Raw genomic sequence first — 15,168 nt, forward strand, 5'->3', positions numbered from 1 at the left:
TCAGGCTTTTGTTCCCCTCCCGCCCAGGGGACACTCCGTGCCCGGTTGCTCCTTGCCGGAGGGATGCAGGAGCTGGCGCGGGTCAGTCACCTTCACCACCAAAGAGCCCTGCAGAGGGACAGAGGGCACTCAGGGCACGCTCTGAGTGTGGCGGGGGAAATGGGGCATTCGTGGGGCCGTGCTGACCGGGAAGAAGGAATGGAGGAGCACCAGGAGCAGCAGGAAGGCCGCCAGCCCCAGGCCGATCCAGAGCAAGTAGCGCCAGGGGATGCCGTGGCGCAACAGGCTCACCGGGGAGCGCAGCCACAGGAACGAGGACTTGGGGCGCCTGCGGGGGGACACCGAGCTCAGCCACTGCCTTGTCCCCTCTCCGGCGGCCCCTCCTGGCTCCCCCCGGAGCTCACTTGGGCTCGGGTAGCGTCGGGTGCTTGTTGGGCTCCTCCCGACCCTTCCCTACCGGCTGCTCCTCTGCCTCCTGTGCCGTCAGCAGCTCCAGGCTGAGCTGCAGCTTCCCCTGCGAGGCCCAGGGGGGCAGTTGGGGGCTCAGGACCTGTCCCTGCTGCCCCCCAGCCCCGTGACCCCGATGTCCCCAACCTACAGAGAGCCGCTGGCCGCTGTCCTCCTGCATGGTGCAGGGCCACCAGCCCCGCGCCCTCCGTCTGCGGAACAGGTTCAGAGGGGAGCGCTCCAGCACCTGTGCGCGGCACCAGGGCCGGGAGAACCAGGGCAGGTCCTGCGGCGTGGCCCAGCACAGGTGGGCGCTGCGGGCCGGCCGGCGCAGCTGGGTGAGCTCCAGCTCCAGGGTCCCTGCGGGACAGCGAGGGCGGAGAGCTCTGTCACCAGAGGGGGCTCCTTGTCACCGATGAGAGCTCCCTGTCACCAGTGTGTGTTCCTCGTCACTAGTCCGGGCTCCTTGTCACCAGAGGGGGGCTCTCTGTCACCAATGAGAGCTCCCTGTCACCAGTGAGTGTGAGGGGGCTCCTTGTCACAAGTGAGGGCTCCTTCTCATGAGTGGGGGCTTCCTGTCACCAGTGAGTACTCCTTGTCACCAGAAGGGGCTCCCTGTCACCAGAGGTAGCTTCTTGTCACCAGTGAGTGCTCCTTTTCCCCAGGGGCTGTCCCTGTGCCCCACGGCTGTCCCCAGCAGCTGTCCCTGTCCCCTGTGGCTGTCCCCTGTCCCCTGCAGTGTCTCCCTGCCCGGGGACATGGGTCTCACCCAGCAGATCGTCCGCCTTGAACTTGTCGTTGTCCCACACTTGGAGGATGAGTTTGGGTGGCACCTTCAGCAGCGTCTCGTCCAAACTCCACACGTGCTCCTGCCGAGGGACACGGGAGGGTCATGGTGTCCCCAGGCTGGGTCCCCGCGCTCTCCCTGCCCCGGCTGTCCCCTGACTTTGCGGTGGATGGCACACAGCTTCTCGGCTGCCAGGAACTCGAAGGGGAACACGAAGCGCCAGTTGAAGGCGCCGTTCCCGTCCTGGGACCGATAGTGGATGTCGGTCTGCTGTCGCTGCTCGGGGAGCCCGTCCAGCCACCTGTGGGGACACCACTGTCACCCCCGTGCCACCCCAGCCACCTGCGGTGATACCACTGTCACTGCTGTGGCACTCCAGCCACTTGTGCCACTCTGGAGGGGACACTGCTGTCATCACTGTGCCACCCCGCAGGGGACACCACTGTCACCTTTGTGCCACCCCAGCCACCTGCGGGGACACTGCTATCATCACTGTGCCCACGTGAATGGGGACACCCTGGGGTGATAGGGACCAGGGGGTGGGAGACAGGGGTTCTGGGATAAGCAGGGCAGATGCTGGGGGGCGACAGGGACACCGTGGTGCTGGGGACAAGATAGGGACACCACAGGGCTCACCCGGACACGTAGATGTCACTCATGCGCTGGCCCAGCAGGTTGATGTCCCCCAGGTCCGTGTCCTGCACCCTCCACACCACGCAGCGCAGCTCATACCTTGCAGGGAACAGGGACATGTCACCTTCTGCTGGGGCTGGCCCTGTCCCTGCTTGGGATGACCCCGTCCCTACAGTAGATGGCTCTGTCCCCATTGGGATGACCCTGCCACCACCAGGGTTGCCCTGTCTCCCCTGGGGTTGGCCCTGTCCCTAACACAGGTGGCTCTGTTCCCACTGGGATGACCCTGTCCCCCGGGGGGTGGACCTGCCCTTGTTCGGGACGACCCTGTCCCCACCGGGATGACCCTGTCCTCCCCGGGGGTGGCCCTGTCCCCCTGGGGGTGCCCGGCCACTCACTCACCCCTCAGCCTTGTGGGGGTCGATGTTGACGGGGGGCCCGGGAGGGCCGAGGCTGGTGGGGAAAATGTCCACCCACATCTGCACCTTGCCCTGGGGACACACGGATGGGCTGGCAGTGGCCCTCATGTCCCCTCGATGTCCCCTTGCTGTCCCCACAGCCCCAAGGTCTTTGCCAGTCCCCCCACACCCACCAGCCCTCCCTGCCTCAGGGTCCCGATCACCGCAGGGTCCCTTTGTCCTCCCAGCATCTGTCCCTGTCACACTCAACCCCCATCACCCACTCCTGGGGTCCCTGGCACCCTTTGATCCCTCTCTGGCCACATCTGGGGGGTCCCATCACCCCCACCCCTGTGTCCCTGTCACCGCGGTGTCACCCCAATCCCCAGGTTCTCTGTCCCCGCAGTGTCCCCATGTCTCTACCCCAGTGTCACCGTCCCCCCGGTGTCCCCATCACCACCCCGGTGTCACTGTTCCCGCAGTGTCCCCATCCTGCCCCCCCACCGCCATGTTGCTGACCCCGTGGTGTCGCTGTCACCTGCTCCAGCCCGGGCTGGGCGCTGTTCTCCAGGCTCCTCGTCTCCAGGTGCTCCGGGACAAGCTCGCACAGGTTCAGCACGTGCAGGGCCAGGCGCTCCCGGGGCTCTCCGGGATGCCGGAGCCGGGGGTGACCCCTCTCTGTGACACAGACCTGTCACCCGCCCAGATCCCCCCAGGACCCCCAAACTCCCACCAGACATTTCCCAGAATCCCCCAAACCCTCCCCAGATCCCCCAAATCCCCTGTTCCCCACTGACCAAAGTGCCGCAGCTCGAAGCTCTGCCCGTTGAGGGTCAGAGCGTTGCCCTGGGAGTTGAAGAGGGGCCCGGGCAGCCCCCGGGTCCCCGTTAACAGCTCCAGGGTCCGGCTGGGGCACAGCTGGTCCCGCCAGCACGTGGGGCCTGCACTGGGGACAGCAGTAGGGCCGGGGGTCACTTCTGCTCCCTGTGTCCTCCAGCACCCCGCATGTCTGCTCCCTGTGTTGCCCCAGCCCCCTTTATCCCCTCCCTGCCCTTCCCCATTCCCTCTTGTCCCGTCCCTGTCCCCCCTGTGTCCCCCCGCCATGTCCCCTCCCCGTGCGCCCCCCGTGTCCCCACCATGTCCCCCCGTGTCCCCTCCCTGTCTCCCCTTCCCGTGTCTCCTTCCCACACCACCCCCGTGGCCTCCCCCATGTCCCCTCCCCGCTCTTTCCCCATGTCCCCCTGTGTCTTCTGTGTCCCCTCCCTATCCTGACCCCTGTCCCCTCCATGTGTCCCCACTATGTTCCCTCTCCGTGTCCTTGCCATGCCCCGTGTCTCCACCCATTTCCCCCCCCACGCCCCCCACTGGCCCCCCGTCTTCCCTCCCTGTGTCCCCGTTGTACCCTCCCCATATACCCCCGTGCCTCCTCCTGCGTCCCCCGTGTCCCCTCCCCATGTCCCCTCCCTGTGTGCCCCCTTGTCCCCCGTGCCCCCTGCCTCCCTGGGACACACACGTGTGGTACAGGGTGGGAAGCCCGCAGTGGGCACGGAAGTGGGACAGCAGCCTGTTCTCCAGGTCGATGGTGGTGCTGCCGATCTCCTGGTCTGGTGGCACCTTGTTGTAGTCCACGACTGTCACCCGCAGGTCCTTCTCCAGTGGGATGGTGGCTGTCAGCTCAAACATCCTGGTGGCAGGAATGGCGTCAGCCCCAGGGTTGGCATGGGGACAGGGAGAGTTGGGGGCAACAGGGACACTGCAGGACAGGGAACAGGACAGCTGGGGGCACAGGCATCTGGTGGCACACCAGCACAGGGAATGGGGACACGGCAGCACCAGGCCAGGCTGGCACAGGGCCATGCTGCCATCGGGAATGACCCACTCCGGTACCAACCCCCCCCCCCCCCCCGCCCAGTGCCAGGGATCCCCAGCCCAGCGCCACCCCAGGATTGGCAGTGTCACAGGCCACCCACCCCGGGGGTGACACTGCAGAGTGCCACCCAACCTTACCTGCCGAAAACGGGCTCCAGGGTGTTGGGCACGTACTGGTCTCGCTGTCCCAGCGTTTTCTTGCCCAGTGACACCCGCACGTAGGGATCGCTCTGGGGCACGGAGGGGACACCGGGCTGGCACCGCGGCTGGGAGCCCCTGCCTGGCACCCCAGGGGTCCCGTGCTGTCCTTACCAGCCCGGTGACATCGCGGGGGGACAGGTGGAGGGCTCGCACAATGTAGACCCGCACCAGGCACTCCTGTGGGGCACTGGGCGGCAGGCGCTGGAAGCAGCGGGGGGGGGGGCACGCTCCAGCCGCCTCGGGTACGGGGTAGATGCGGAAAAGCCCCTGAGAGACCCCGCTGTGCCTCCAGGGGTCCCACACCCGCCCCAGGGCCCCACGGGGGGGTCTCACCCACCTTGAAGCTGCCCACGGGCTCGGGGTCCTGCCCAGGCACAGGGGCACGGCCCGGTTTGTAGAGGGGGAAGGTCTGGCAGAAATCCTGCAGCCCCTCGAACTCGGGCACTGCCTCCAGCTCGCAACCGTAGATCTGCGGGGCCGTGCCGGCCTCGGCTCAGCCCCGTGCCCGGTCCGGCTTCTGCCCCCAGCCCAGTCTTGGGGCCTCTCCCCTTGGGGCTCCTTCTTCATCCTTGTCCCTTCCCCGGTTCCATCCTGATCTTGTCCCCTCCCCAGCTTCATCCTCATCCCTGTCCCACTCAGCTTCATCCCTGTCCTTGTTCCACTCAGCTTCCTCTCCCCTGTCCCCTCCCCAGCTTCATCCCCATCCTTGTCCCCATTCCCTCCTCATCCACATCCCCGTCCCCATTCCTTCATTCCTGTCCTTGTCCTCATCTTGTCTTCAGTCCTGTCCTTGCCCTTACCCACCCCCTTCATCCTCCCTGTCCCTGTCCCCAGCACATTTCCATCCTTGTCCTGTCCCAATTCCCACCTCACTCCTGTCCCTGTCCGCAGCCATCCCTGTCCCCATCCCAATGCAGGTCCCAGTCTCAGGCTCACCTTCAGTCTGTCCCCGTTGGTTCCCTGTGGAGATTTGGGGTCCTTCTCCTCCATGGATGCATAGAATTTGCTCCACCAGTCCCTCTCCTCCTCCTCCTCCTCTTCCTCCTCTTCTTCCTCGTCCTGATGTGGAGCAGAAGCAGGTCGGGACAGGTGGCATTTGTGGCCCTGGTGGCTCCTGGTAGCCCCATTCTGGTGCCCACCTTGTCCTCAGCCCCATTGTTCCTGAGGTAGCTAAGCAGGTCCTGTGGGGAGCAAAGGGCTCTTGGGGAAACAGATGCACAGGGCTGCGTGGTGCCAGCGCCCAGCAGTGCCAGGGCTGGTGCCAGGTGACATGGGGAACTCACTTGAGCTATCCTGGCTGGGGCTGTGGCAAGGAAAAAGGAACAACAACGTTTCCAGTGGCTAGAGGAGATGGGCAGGGAAAGGAGCTCATCTGTAGGAGAGAGGGACAGGCAGAGATGAGGGAGGGGACACCTGGGATGGGGCAGGGATAGGGCAGGGGGCAGCTGGGATGGGGGAGGGATGTGACAGGATGGGACAAGGGGCACCCGGGACATGGTAGGGATGGAACAGACGGTACCTGGCATTGTCACAACCATGTGAGAGCCATTGCTGGCATTGCCAGAGCCCAGGAGCTGCCCCTGGCGGGGCAGGTGGCAGCGGTACTGGCCCAGGCCCCTGATACTGGACTGGCCCAGCAGCAGCCGCCGCTCCGTGTCCGCCCGGTCCCAGAGCCGCAGCCGGATGGGCGGCATGAACCACTTCTCCTCGGGCAGCACCTGTGGGACACGGCTGGGTCACCCGCGGTGACACCACGGGCAGAGTGCCCCCCATCGCTCCCCACCCACCAGGGTGAGCACAAAGGCGTTGCAGGGGAAGTTTGGGTTGGTGGCAATATCTTGGATCGGGGGTGTCCACAGGCTCTGCTCCCCCCACTGCAGCTCCAGTCGTGGCTCCTGCACAGCCCCGTGCAGCCCCCGCAGCCCCCAGGCCAGCACCTGGCGGGACACGTGGCTCCTGTCACCCCTTAGTCCCGATCCGTGTCCCTGTCTCCATCCCTGACCCCTGCGCTGTGCCTGTTCTCATCTTTGTTCCCGTTCTTGTCCCTGTCCTGCCTCTATCCCCTGTCCCTGTCCCCATGGAATCCCCAGGACCTTCAGCTCTGTCCCCATCCCTGTCCCCAAACCGCCTTTATCCCTCTCCCCATCCTCGTCCCCATCCCACCTTTATCCCCATCCCCATCCCTGTCCCCATCTCACCTTTATCCCAGTCCCATCCCTGTCCCCACCCCTGTCCCCAGCCGGCCCTGCCTCCATCCCATTCCCTGCTCCCCCTTTGTCCCCACCCCTCTCCCCACGCTGTCCCTACGCTGTCCCCAGGCTGTCCCCTCACTGGATTTGGCTCCCACCTCCAGTGCCACCCTCTGCAGGCGAGGCTGCAGTTCCGGGGGGATGCCGAACTCGTCCTTCCTCAGAGGCAGGGGACCGAGCGGAGCCAGGGACCCGTCCTGCCATGGTGGGGGACACAGTGACAGTGGCACCCCAGCCCTGGGCGCCCTCTGTGCCACTGCTGCCACCCTGTGTCACCCCGTGCCACAGCCTCACCTCGGGCTCGTGCAAGAGTTCGAAGGCAGCCAGGAGCTCCCCGGCCGGGCCCCGCGGCCCCTGCAGGGGGTGCGGCTGGAGCCGGGGGGGCTCTCGGTGTCCCATATCCAGCCACACCTGCGGGATGCACACGCACCTCCCCAGGAAAACACGGGCGCCCTGCGAGGCAGAGCCTGAGAGGGGCTGGCCCACCCTGGGGTGTGCCTGTCCTTCCATCCCTGACCTCTCTGTCCTCCTAGATCCCTGACCCGCCATCCTTCCATTTCTGACCCACCATCCTTCCATTGCTGACCCTCCTGTCACTCTGTCTCTGACCCCCCATCCTTCCATCCCTGACCCCCCATCCTTCCATCCCTGACCCCCTCATCCTTATCAATACCCCATTCCTCATCCCTCCCTCCTTCCCTCCCTCCATTCCCTCTCCTCCATCCCTCTCTCCACACCCCATCCCTCACCCACCCTTTCCCACTCGATCCCCCCACGCCCGGAGTGTCCCGTACCTGTCCCCTCTGGTCCCACACCTCCACCACCACGGGAGGGGGATCCTCCCGGATGCGGTGGAGGTCCCCGAAAAGCAGCACCCGGGGGAACAGCAGCGTCTGCTCCCACCGCGGGTCCAGGGCCCCGCGCACCACTCGCGTGCGCTGGCTCAGGGACACGAACGACACGTGCGCGGTGGCATCTGGTGACAACCGCACCGTCAGCGTCCCGGGCTGCCAGCGGGCGGGGGGCCGGGGGCGGGGGGGGGGTCCCACCTATGGAGGTCCTGGCTCTGCTGGGGGCCAGATCCAGCGCCTGGAAGATGTAACAACGGAGCTGGAAGCGGCCGGACCCTGGGGACAGGCGGGGAGTCAGGGGTGTCTGGTAGCCCCCGGACCCTCCCAGGCACTCTCGGGTCCTCCGGGCCCTCCCCGGACCCTCCCGGTCCTTTCCCAGCCCTTCCTGGTCCCTCCTGGTCCCCCGTGCTCACTTTGGAAGGTGCAGAGGATGAAGGGGGGTGGCTGCTGCAGGAGTGTTCGGGGGGAGCCCCCCGGCAGCTGCGGGGCCACAGCTGGATTGCCCTGGGCCAGGTCCTCGGCGTCCTGGGAGAGGACAGGGATGGGCTGGGGGACCCTGCTGTCCCCTGGCCCTGTGGCCTCCTGGCCCGTGTGCTGCTGTCCCTTCATAGCTGAGCTCCAGGGGTTCATCCACCCCTCCAACCCTCCATCCCTCCTTCCATCCCTCCTTCATCCCTTCATCCATCCATTATTCATCATCCATCCATCCATCCATCCATCCATCATCATCCATCACCACTCCCTCCCTCCCCACACCTCCGTCCCCCATCCCTCCCCCACCCCTCTGCCCCAATCCCTCCCCCTCCCCTCCAACCCCCCTCCCTCTCCCTGCCTCCCCTTCCCCTGGCTCCCTCCCAGAGCCTCTCAGCTCCTCCTGGAGCCCCCTGCCCCTCCTACCGGCACTCCCCGGAGCAGGAATACCGGTGCCACCAGTGGGGGCTCGGCAGGGACCAGGTTGCGGAGCCAGCGGCGCCGGCGGCACCGGGGACCCACAGGCACCTTGGGCTGGAAGGTGCAGCCCCAGAAGCACTCGGGCTGCCAGGCCTCGTCCTCCCACAGCTCCTTGGGGTCCTGCTGCAGGGTAAGGCACGGGGACAGTGTCACATGGGGACAGCAGCCCCGTCATCCCCATCACCCCCTTCCCTGTCATCATCATCATCATCCCATCACCCCAATCCATGTCCCTCATTCCGCATCACCCCCATCCTGTCACCTCCATCTGTCACCCCTATGCCTGTCACCGATCCTTGTCACCTCCATCCCTGCCACCCCTCCTATCACCTCCATCCCCTCACCTCCCCCACGCTGTCACCTCCCCCCTGTCACTCCCATCCCCACCATCCCGTCCCTGTCCCGGTGTGTGTCACCAGGGTGCTGAGGGTGTCCATGTCCTGCTCCCGTGTCCAGCTGTCGCTGTCCCAGTGGCGGAGCCGGACCCAGCGCCGGCGCCGGAGGGTGTGGCAGTGCTGCCCCTTGCTGTGCCACGCTGCCGAGGGGCTGCCATCCTCTGCGCCCACGGCGTACTGCCAACCTGCACATATGGGCCAGCTCCTTCCCTGCCACCCTGTCTCTGTCACCCTTACCCCTGCCAACCCTATTCCTGTCACCTCCAACCCCGTCACCCTCATCCCTGCCACCCCATCCTGCCACCCCATCCCTGCCACCTCCATCCTGCGACCTCCATCCTTGTCACCTCGATTCTGTCACCCCATCCTTTCCACCCCATCCCTGTTTTCCCTGTCCCTGTCACCTCATCCCTGTCACCCCCACCCCTGTCACCCCCATCCTGTCATCTCCATACTTGTCACCTCCATTCTGTCACCCTGTGCCTGTCACACTGTGCCTGTCACCCCCTTCCTGTTACCTCCATCCTGCTGCCATCCCACCCCTGTCACCCTGTGCCTGCCACCTCCATCACTGTCACTCCATCCCTGTCTCCCCTGTCCCTGTCACCCCCTTCCTGTTACCTCCACCCTACCGCCCCATCCCTGTCACCTCCATCCTTGTCACCTCATCCCTTCCACCCCATCCCTGTCTCCCCTGTCCCTGCCTTCTCCATCCCTGTCACCCCTGCCCCTGTCACCCCGCCCTATTGTGCTCACCGGGGACCCCCACTCACCGTCCTTATCCACGTTCCCCTCCACGTCCACGTGCCAGTCACTGGTGACACGCCAGCCCTCGGGGCACGCCACCTCCTCCTTCAGTGGCACCGCCACTCCCTTCTGCAAACCAGGCGAGAGCTGAGCCCCATCACTCTCGTGTCACCCCCTCTGTCCCCCACTCTGTCCCCACTCACGGCGTCCGTGATGGCCGTGCCGGAGGGGCTCCAGTCCCCTCCGGGATCGCGGCTCTGGTTCTCGAACAGCTCCTCCAGCACCACGTTCACCGCGGGCTCCGGCCGCGCCAGCACCCTGGGGACACCAGGGGACAACGCTGCCGTCACCGCGGGCCCCGCAGGGCAGGGGGGTGGCTGTCCCCTCCCGCTCACCGCCGCGGCCGCTCCACGCTCCAGGGCCCGTCCCAGCGCCAGCCCTTGGGGGGCTGGATCTGCTCCGGGGAGCGGCCCGCCCGGCCGGAGCTGTCGGAGAACGCGGGGCGCCCCAAAAGCTTCCGGGGTCCCCATTTCCCCAGCAGCTGCGTCTGGTTCTCGTACTGCGGGGACACAGGCCTGGCGTCACGGGACATAGTGGGATGTTGTCCCCTCCCGGTACTGCCCCCTCCCCGGTGCCGTCCCCTCCCCGGTGCTGTCCCCGCTGTCTCCTCCCGGTGCTATCCCCTCTGTCCCCTCCTGGCCCTGTTCCCTCCCCGCTGTTCCCGCTGTCCCCTCCTGTCACCGTCTCGCTGTAGAAGCTCAGGGTCCCCTCGAGCAGCCGGGCCAGGTCCGCGCTCTCGGCCACTCGTCCCAGCCACAGCCGGACCCGCACGTGGGCCTGGATGTCCCCGCAGCCCTGCGGCACTGAGCGTCACCGAGGGGACACTGGGGACACGCGAGGGGGACAGCCAGGGGACGTGGGGGGTGCGGAGGGGACAGAGAGGGGACACGGGGTACAGAGACACAGGACACAGAGCTGGGATAGAAGGGACTGGGAGGAGCTGAGGTGGGAATAGAAAGGGGACATGGAGGGGACAGAGAGGGAACATGGGAGGGGATGTAGAACAGGTACCAAGGGGACTTGGAGGAAATGCGATGGGAATTTGGAGGGGACGTGGAGGGGATGTACAGGGGATGTGGAGCAGGGACGGAGGGGACATGGAGGGACATGGAGGGGAGATGGAGGGACACAAAGGACTGTGGGGACACAAAGGGGACATGGAGGGGACATGTAAGGACACAAGGTGACACAGAGTGACACAAGGGGACGCAGAGGGACATAAGGGGATGTGGAAGGACACAAGGGGACACGGAGGGACATGAGGGGACACGGAGGGACATGAGGGGACATCGGAGCTCGCACCAGAAACAGGCTCAGGACTCTCCCACAGAGGCGGCCGCAGGCGCTGGGGCCGCGTGGTGAGTGAAGCACATCGGTGGCGGGGACACGAGCCGAGGCCACCCGCAGCTGGCCCCGCAGCAGCCACAGCTGCACGTCAGGGACACCAGCCTGAGGCTGCGGGGACACCAAGGGGACAGGGGTAGCATGAGAGTTACAGCTTATTATATATCACATTGTATTATATTATATTATATTACAGTATGGTATAGTATAGTACAGTACAGTATAGTATAGTATCATATTGTATATTATATGTTGCAGTATATTTTGCATTTATATATTACATTATATTGTGTTATGTCATGTATTGTTTTTTGTATTTTTATATTACATTACATTATGTTATGTTATGCTATATTGTATCGTATATTGAACAATTACAGTACAGTATAGTATATATTATATCTTGCATTATTATATTATGTTATATAATATACTGTGGTATTATTTATGTTACATATATTATTATTTAGAACTATCAGACACTAATTTCTTTGCTAAAAACACACAAAAAAATTGAAAAACTTCTCCAAGGGTGCCCTTGGAGCCTGGAATTTCGTGGCCTGCCCCCAGGGATAAATTCCTGACTCTCCAGCACCAACACCCAGCACTGGAGGGGTTTGGGTCGGTCTCGGTTTGGGGGTTTGGGTCGCACCTCGACAGCCAGTGCGGCCACGCGCCGCAGCCACCCCCGGGCCACTGTCCCCAGCGCGTCCCCGCGCAGCTCCGGCGTTTTTTGGGGATCGGCTTCGGCCACGCGCCGGAGCTGCCGCAGGAGCAGGCGCCGGGAGCTGCGGAGCTGCTGGTCCAGGGTGGTCAGGGTGGGCTGCGCCTCCAGCCAGCCCAGGGCATCCCTGCGGCACGCAGAGCAGCCAAAATCACCCCAAAACAGCCTAAAATCACCCCGAAATCACCCCAGCCCAAGGTGTCACTGCAGCACCCAGAACAACCCAAAATCACCCCAAAACAGCCCCAAATCACCCCGAAATCACTCCAAAATCACCCCAGTCCAGGGCAGCCCTATGGAACACAGAGCAGCCAAAATCAGCCCAAAACAGCCCAAACCCAGCCCAAAATAATCCCAAAATCACCCCAGCCCAGGGTGTTACTGCGGCACTCAGCGCAGCTAAGATCAGCCCAAAACAGCCCAAAACCAGCCTAAAACATCCCAAAATCACCCCAAAACAAGCCCAAAATCACCCCAGTCCAGGGTGTCCTTGCAGCACCCAGAGCAGCCAAAATCAGCCCCAAACCAGCCCAAAACAGTCCCAAAACAGCCCCAAATCACCTCAAAACCCACAGGGTCATCCCCAAATCCCCAGTTTCACCCCTAAAATTCTTCCTTCACCCCAACAATTCCTCAGTTTTCCCTCAAATACTCCATTCTCACACCGAAAACCCCAATTCCACCCCAAATACCCCACATACCCCTCATCCCATTTCCACCCAAAATTGCCCCCCAGAATGTCCCACTGTTCCCCGAAGTGTCCCAAATTCACCCAACCACCAGCCCCCTTTCCCCCCCAGATTCCCCATCCCCCAGCCCCAAACCCCGAATTTGGGATTTGGGGTCACTCACGTGCAGTCCTGGGCCAGTTCCCGCAGCAGCCTCGCCCTGATCTCATCGATGTCCCCGCGGTGGCACTGCAGCTCAGCCAGGTTCCTCTCCTGGGAACGGCCCCAAACTCTTCCCAAACGTATTTGGGATCAACCGCACCCCAAACCGATCCAAAATGGGTTTGGGATCAATCCCACCCCAAACCATTCCCAAGCAGATTTGGGATCAGTCCCACCTCAAACCATTCCCAAATGGAATTGGGGTCAGTCCCACCCCAAACAGTTCCCAAATGGGTTTGGGATCAGTCCCACCTCAAACCATTCCCAAATGGAATTGGGGTCAGTCTCAAATGGGTTTGTGATCAGTCCCGCCTCAAACAGTTCTCAAATGGTTTTGGGATAAACCCCACCCCAAACCATTCCCAAAGGGGTTTGGGATCAATCCCTCCCCAAACTGTTCCCAAACAGATTTGGGATCAGTCCCACCCCAAACGACCCCAAAGGGATTTGGGATCAATCCCACCCTAAACCATTCCCAAATGGATTTGGGGTCAGTCCCACCCAGCTTTGGGGTCAGTCCCACCCGGATTTGGGGTCTCACCAGGTGCTGGCACAGGGCTCGCAGGAGGTTCAGGCTGTCCCAGCGGTGCCCGGCGTCCTCCCACAGCGAGGTGACAGCAGCCACTGGTTTGTCCCCAAACCACGGCAGGTGGTGGTAGAGGTTCCCTAAATTCGGGAAAATAGGGGAAAATGGGATCAGAACAGACCTGGCTGCACTGGTGAGAGGTAGCTGTGGCTTCCTGGGAGGTGTCACAGGATCAGCCAAGATTCCCAAATTGTCCCCTAACCCACAGCTGACATCACCGTGGTGACAATCCCTGGATCCATCCGAGATTCCCAAAGTGTCCCCTGACTCACAGGGTGACATCACCCAGGTGACACCAATCCCTGTCCCCAACCCCAAGGCACCTCCCAGCCCCTCATGGCCGTGGGGGTTGGACACTTTGCTAATTACCCTAATTAACAATTCCCAACCCCTTTCCCAGACCCGGCACGGGGCGGGAGGTCACGCTGGTCCCGGTGCCTCCCCGGCCGTGTCCCCAACTCACCGTCGGACACGGGCAGTCCCTGCGCGGTGGCGGTCGCAGCACTGCCGATGCCCAGCTCGAGGCGCAGCGGCTCGGGGCTGCCTGGCACCATGGTGGCCGAGTAGAAAACCCCGCAGAGCCCCAGCTGGCAGCGGGGCAGGCGGCTCTGCGGCGAGGCAAAACCCCAAAAACGCTCAGCTGTCCCCTCGGGGCAGAGGTGGCACCGCCCCGTGTCCCCGTGTCCCCACCTGGGCCAGCTCGGCGTCCACGGGTGCGACAGCGTCGCGCTGGCGCCCGGGTGGGGTCCCCACGCGGGTGCAGAGTTCCAGCAGCAGCCGGCCCTGATAAACCAGCCCCGAGTCCTGGGAATCGAGGTCGGGGTGTGGGGTGTCCCACTAGCACCCCAAATGTCCCCTTGTCTCCTAAAGTCCTACCCCAGCAATCCCCGTTTCCCTCAAATGCCCCAATCTCCATTTACCCATCCCATTTCAACCCATTCTCCATTCCCCCATCCCATTTCACCCCATTCTCCATTCCCCCATCCCACTTCACCCCGTTCTCCATTTCCCCCATCCCATTTCACCCCGTTCTCCATTTCCCCCATCCCATTTCAACCCGTTCTCCTTTTCTCTCATCCCAAAAGCCCCATTGTCTCCTAAAATCCTGCGTTTTCCCCAGCAATTCCCCATTTTTCCCTCAAATGCCCCATTTGCTGCTTCCCCCATCCCATTTTCACCCCAAAAGTCCCACTGTCCTTGAAAATATCCCAAATTCCCTTTCCCATTCCCCAAACCCTCCCTGACTAGCCCCAGAATCCCATTTCCCTTTCCAAACACCCTATTTCCTCCTCCATTGTCCTGTTTTCACCCCAAACCTCCCATCACCCTCAAAAACTCTTCCTCTGCCCCAACAAGTGCTCACTTTCCCCACAAATGCCCCGTTCCCTTCCTAATTCCCCCATTTCCCCAAAAAAATCCCGCTCCATACCCTGGCAGAGTCGGGCCGGGGGCCGTAGAAGGGCAGGAAGCAGGGCCCGAAGGAAGGCAAGAACCCGGGGGTCCCCTCTGGGGGCAGAGAAAAGGGGGTTTGGGGTGGGAGGGGGCTTGGGGTTGGGCTAATAGGAAACCCAAAAAGGGACAACCCCACTCACCCTCGAGCTCGTTGGGGTCTCGGGAGATCTGGGACAGCCTCAGGGTGGCCCTGCCCAGGACTTTGCTCCGGCATGACCTGGAAGGGGTATAGTCAGCAGTCCCTGAGCACGGGGGGTTCCCCAAACCCAGAGATGTTTCCCCAAACCCGGGGTGTTCTCAAACCCACGTGGTGTCCCCAAAACCTTCAGGGTATTCCCAGACCCGGTACTGTCACCCGAACCCGGGGGTGTCCCCCAAACCCGGGGATGTCCCCCAAACCCGAAGGATGTCCCCCGCTCACCCACACAGGATTTCCAGCAGGATCTCGTCACAGATGGGGGGCAGCTACAGGCAGAGAACAGCGCCGAGTGCGGGTGTGCAAACGGGGGCCTCTCCCTTTTTGGGGTGCCCCCGTTTGGGGCGGGGGGTGTGGGAGCTGTGTGGCGCTGGGGGGGGCTTCTCAC

The 15,168-nt window shown here is 63.3% G+C and overlaps 1 protein-coding gene across 1 annotated transcript in view; it reads right to left on the reverse strand.

The window, feature by feature from the left end:
• FER1L5 (fer-1 like family member 5) overlaps positions 1-15,168 on the reverse strand; it is an 18,908-nt gene continuing 3,740 nt past the window's right edge. The window contains exons 15-53 of the mRNA XM_062510457.1: positions 15,006-15,049; positions 14,725-14,801; positions 14,562-14,638; positions 13,823-13,936; positions 13,596-13,740; positions 13,088-13,212; positions 12,509-12,597; positions 11,585-11,783; positions 10,891-11,043; positions 10,147-10,383; positions 9,924-10,087; positions 9,732-9,846; positions 9,555-9,657; positions 8,803-8,966; positions 8,333-8,509; positions 7,849-7,960; positions 7,634-7,711; positions 7,379-7,560; positions 6,879-7,037; positions 6,683-6,781; positions 6,123-6,272; positions 5,855-6,053; positions 5,619-5,707; positions 5,475-5,516; positions 5,272-5,394; positions 4,673-4,804; positions 4,447-4,602; positions 4,273-4,364; positions 3,779-3,949; positions 3,063-3,211; positions 2,804-2,943; positions 2,270-2,358; positions 1,871-1,966; positions 1,394-1,535; positions 1,217-1,316; positions 599-807; positions 405-514; positions 187-328; positions 1-108 (exon numbers count right to left, since the gene is read on the reverse strand). Coding sequence (XP_062366441.1) covers positions 1-108; positions 187-328; positions 405-514; positions 599-807; positions 1,217-1,316; positions 1,394-1,535; positions 1,871-1,966; positions 2,270-2,358; positions 2,804-2,943; positions 3,063-3,211; positions 3,779-3,949; positions 4,273-4,364; positions 4,447-4,602; positions 4,673-4,804; positions 5,272-5,394; positions 5,475-5,516; positions 5,619-5,707; positions 5,855-6,053; positions 6,123-6,272; positions 6,683-6,781; positions 6,879-7,037; positions 7,379-7,560; positions 7,634-7,711; positions 7,849-7,960; positions 8,333-8,509; positions 8,803-8,966; positions 9,555-9,657; positions 9,732-9,846; positions 9,924-10,087; positions 10,147-10,383; positions 10,891-11,043; positions 11,585-11,783; positions 12,509-12,597; positions 13,088-13,212; positions 13,596-13,740; positions 13,823-13,936; positions 14,562-14,638; positions 14,725-14,801; positions 15,006-15,049 — 5,052 coding nt within the window. The remainder of the gene's footprint in view (positions 109-186; positions 329-404; positions 515-598; positions 808-1,216; positions 1,317-1,393; positions 1,536-1,870; positions 1,967-2,269; positions 2,359-2,803; positions 2,944-3,062; positions 3,212-3,778; positions 3,950-4,272; positions 4,365-4,446; positions 4,603-4,672; positions 4,805-5,271; positions 5,395-5,474; positions 5,517-5,618; positions 5,708-5,854; positions 6,054-6,122; positions 6,273-6,682; positions 6,782-6,878; positions 7,038-7,378; positions 7,561-7,633; positions 7,712-7,848; positions 7,961-8,332; positions 8,510-8,802; positions 8,967-9,554; positions 9,658-9,731; positions 9,847-9,923; positions 10,088-10,146; positions 10,384-10,890; positions 11,044-11,584; positions 11,784-12,508; positions 12,598-13,087; positions 13,213-13,595; positions 13,741-13,822; positions 13,937-14,561; positions 14,639-14,724; positions 14,802-15,005; positions 15,050-15,168) is intronic.

The sequence above is a fragment of the Cinclus cinclus genome, chromosome 29, assembly GCF_963662255.1.
Source record: "Cinclus cinclus chromosome 29, bCinCin1.1, whole genome shotgun sequence".
NCBI lineage: Eukaryota > Metazoa > Chordata > Aves > Passeriformes > Cinclidae > Cinclus > Cinclus cinclus.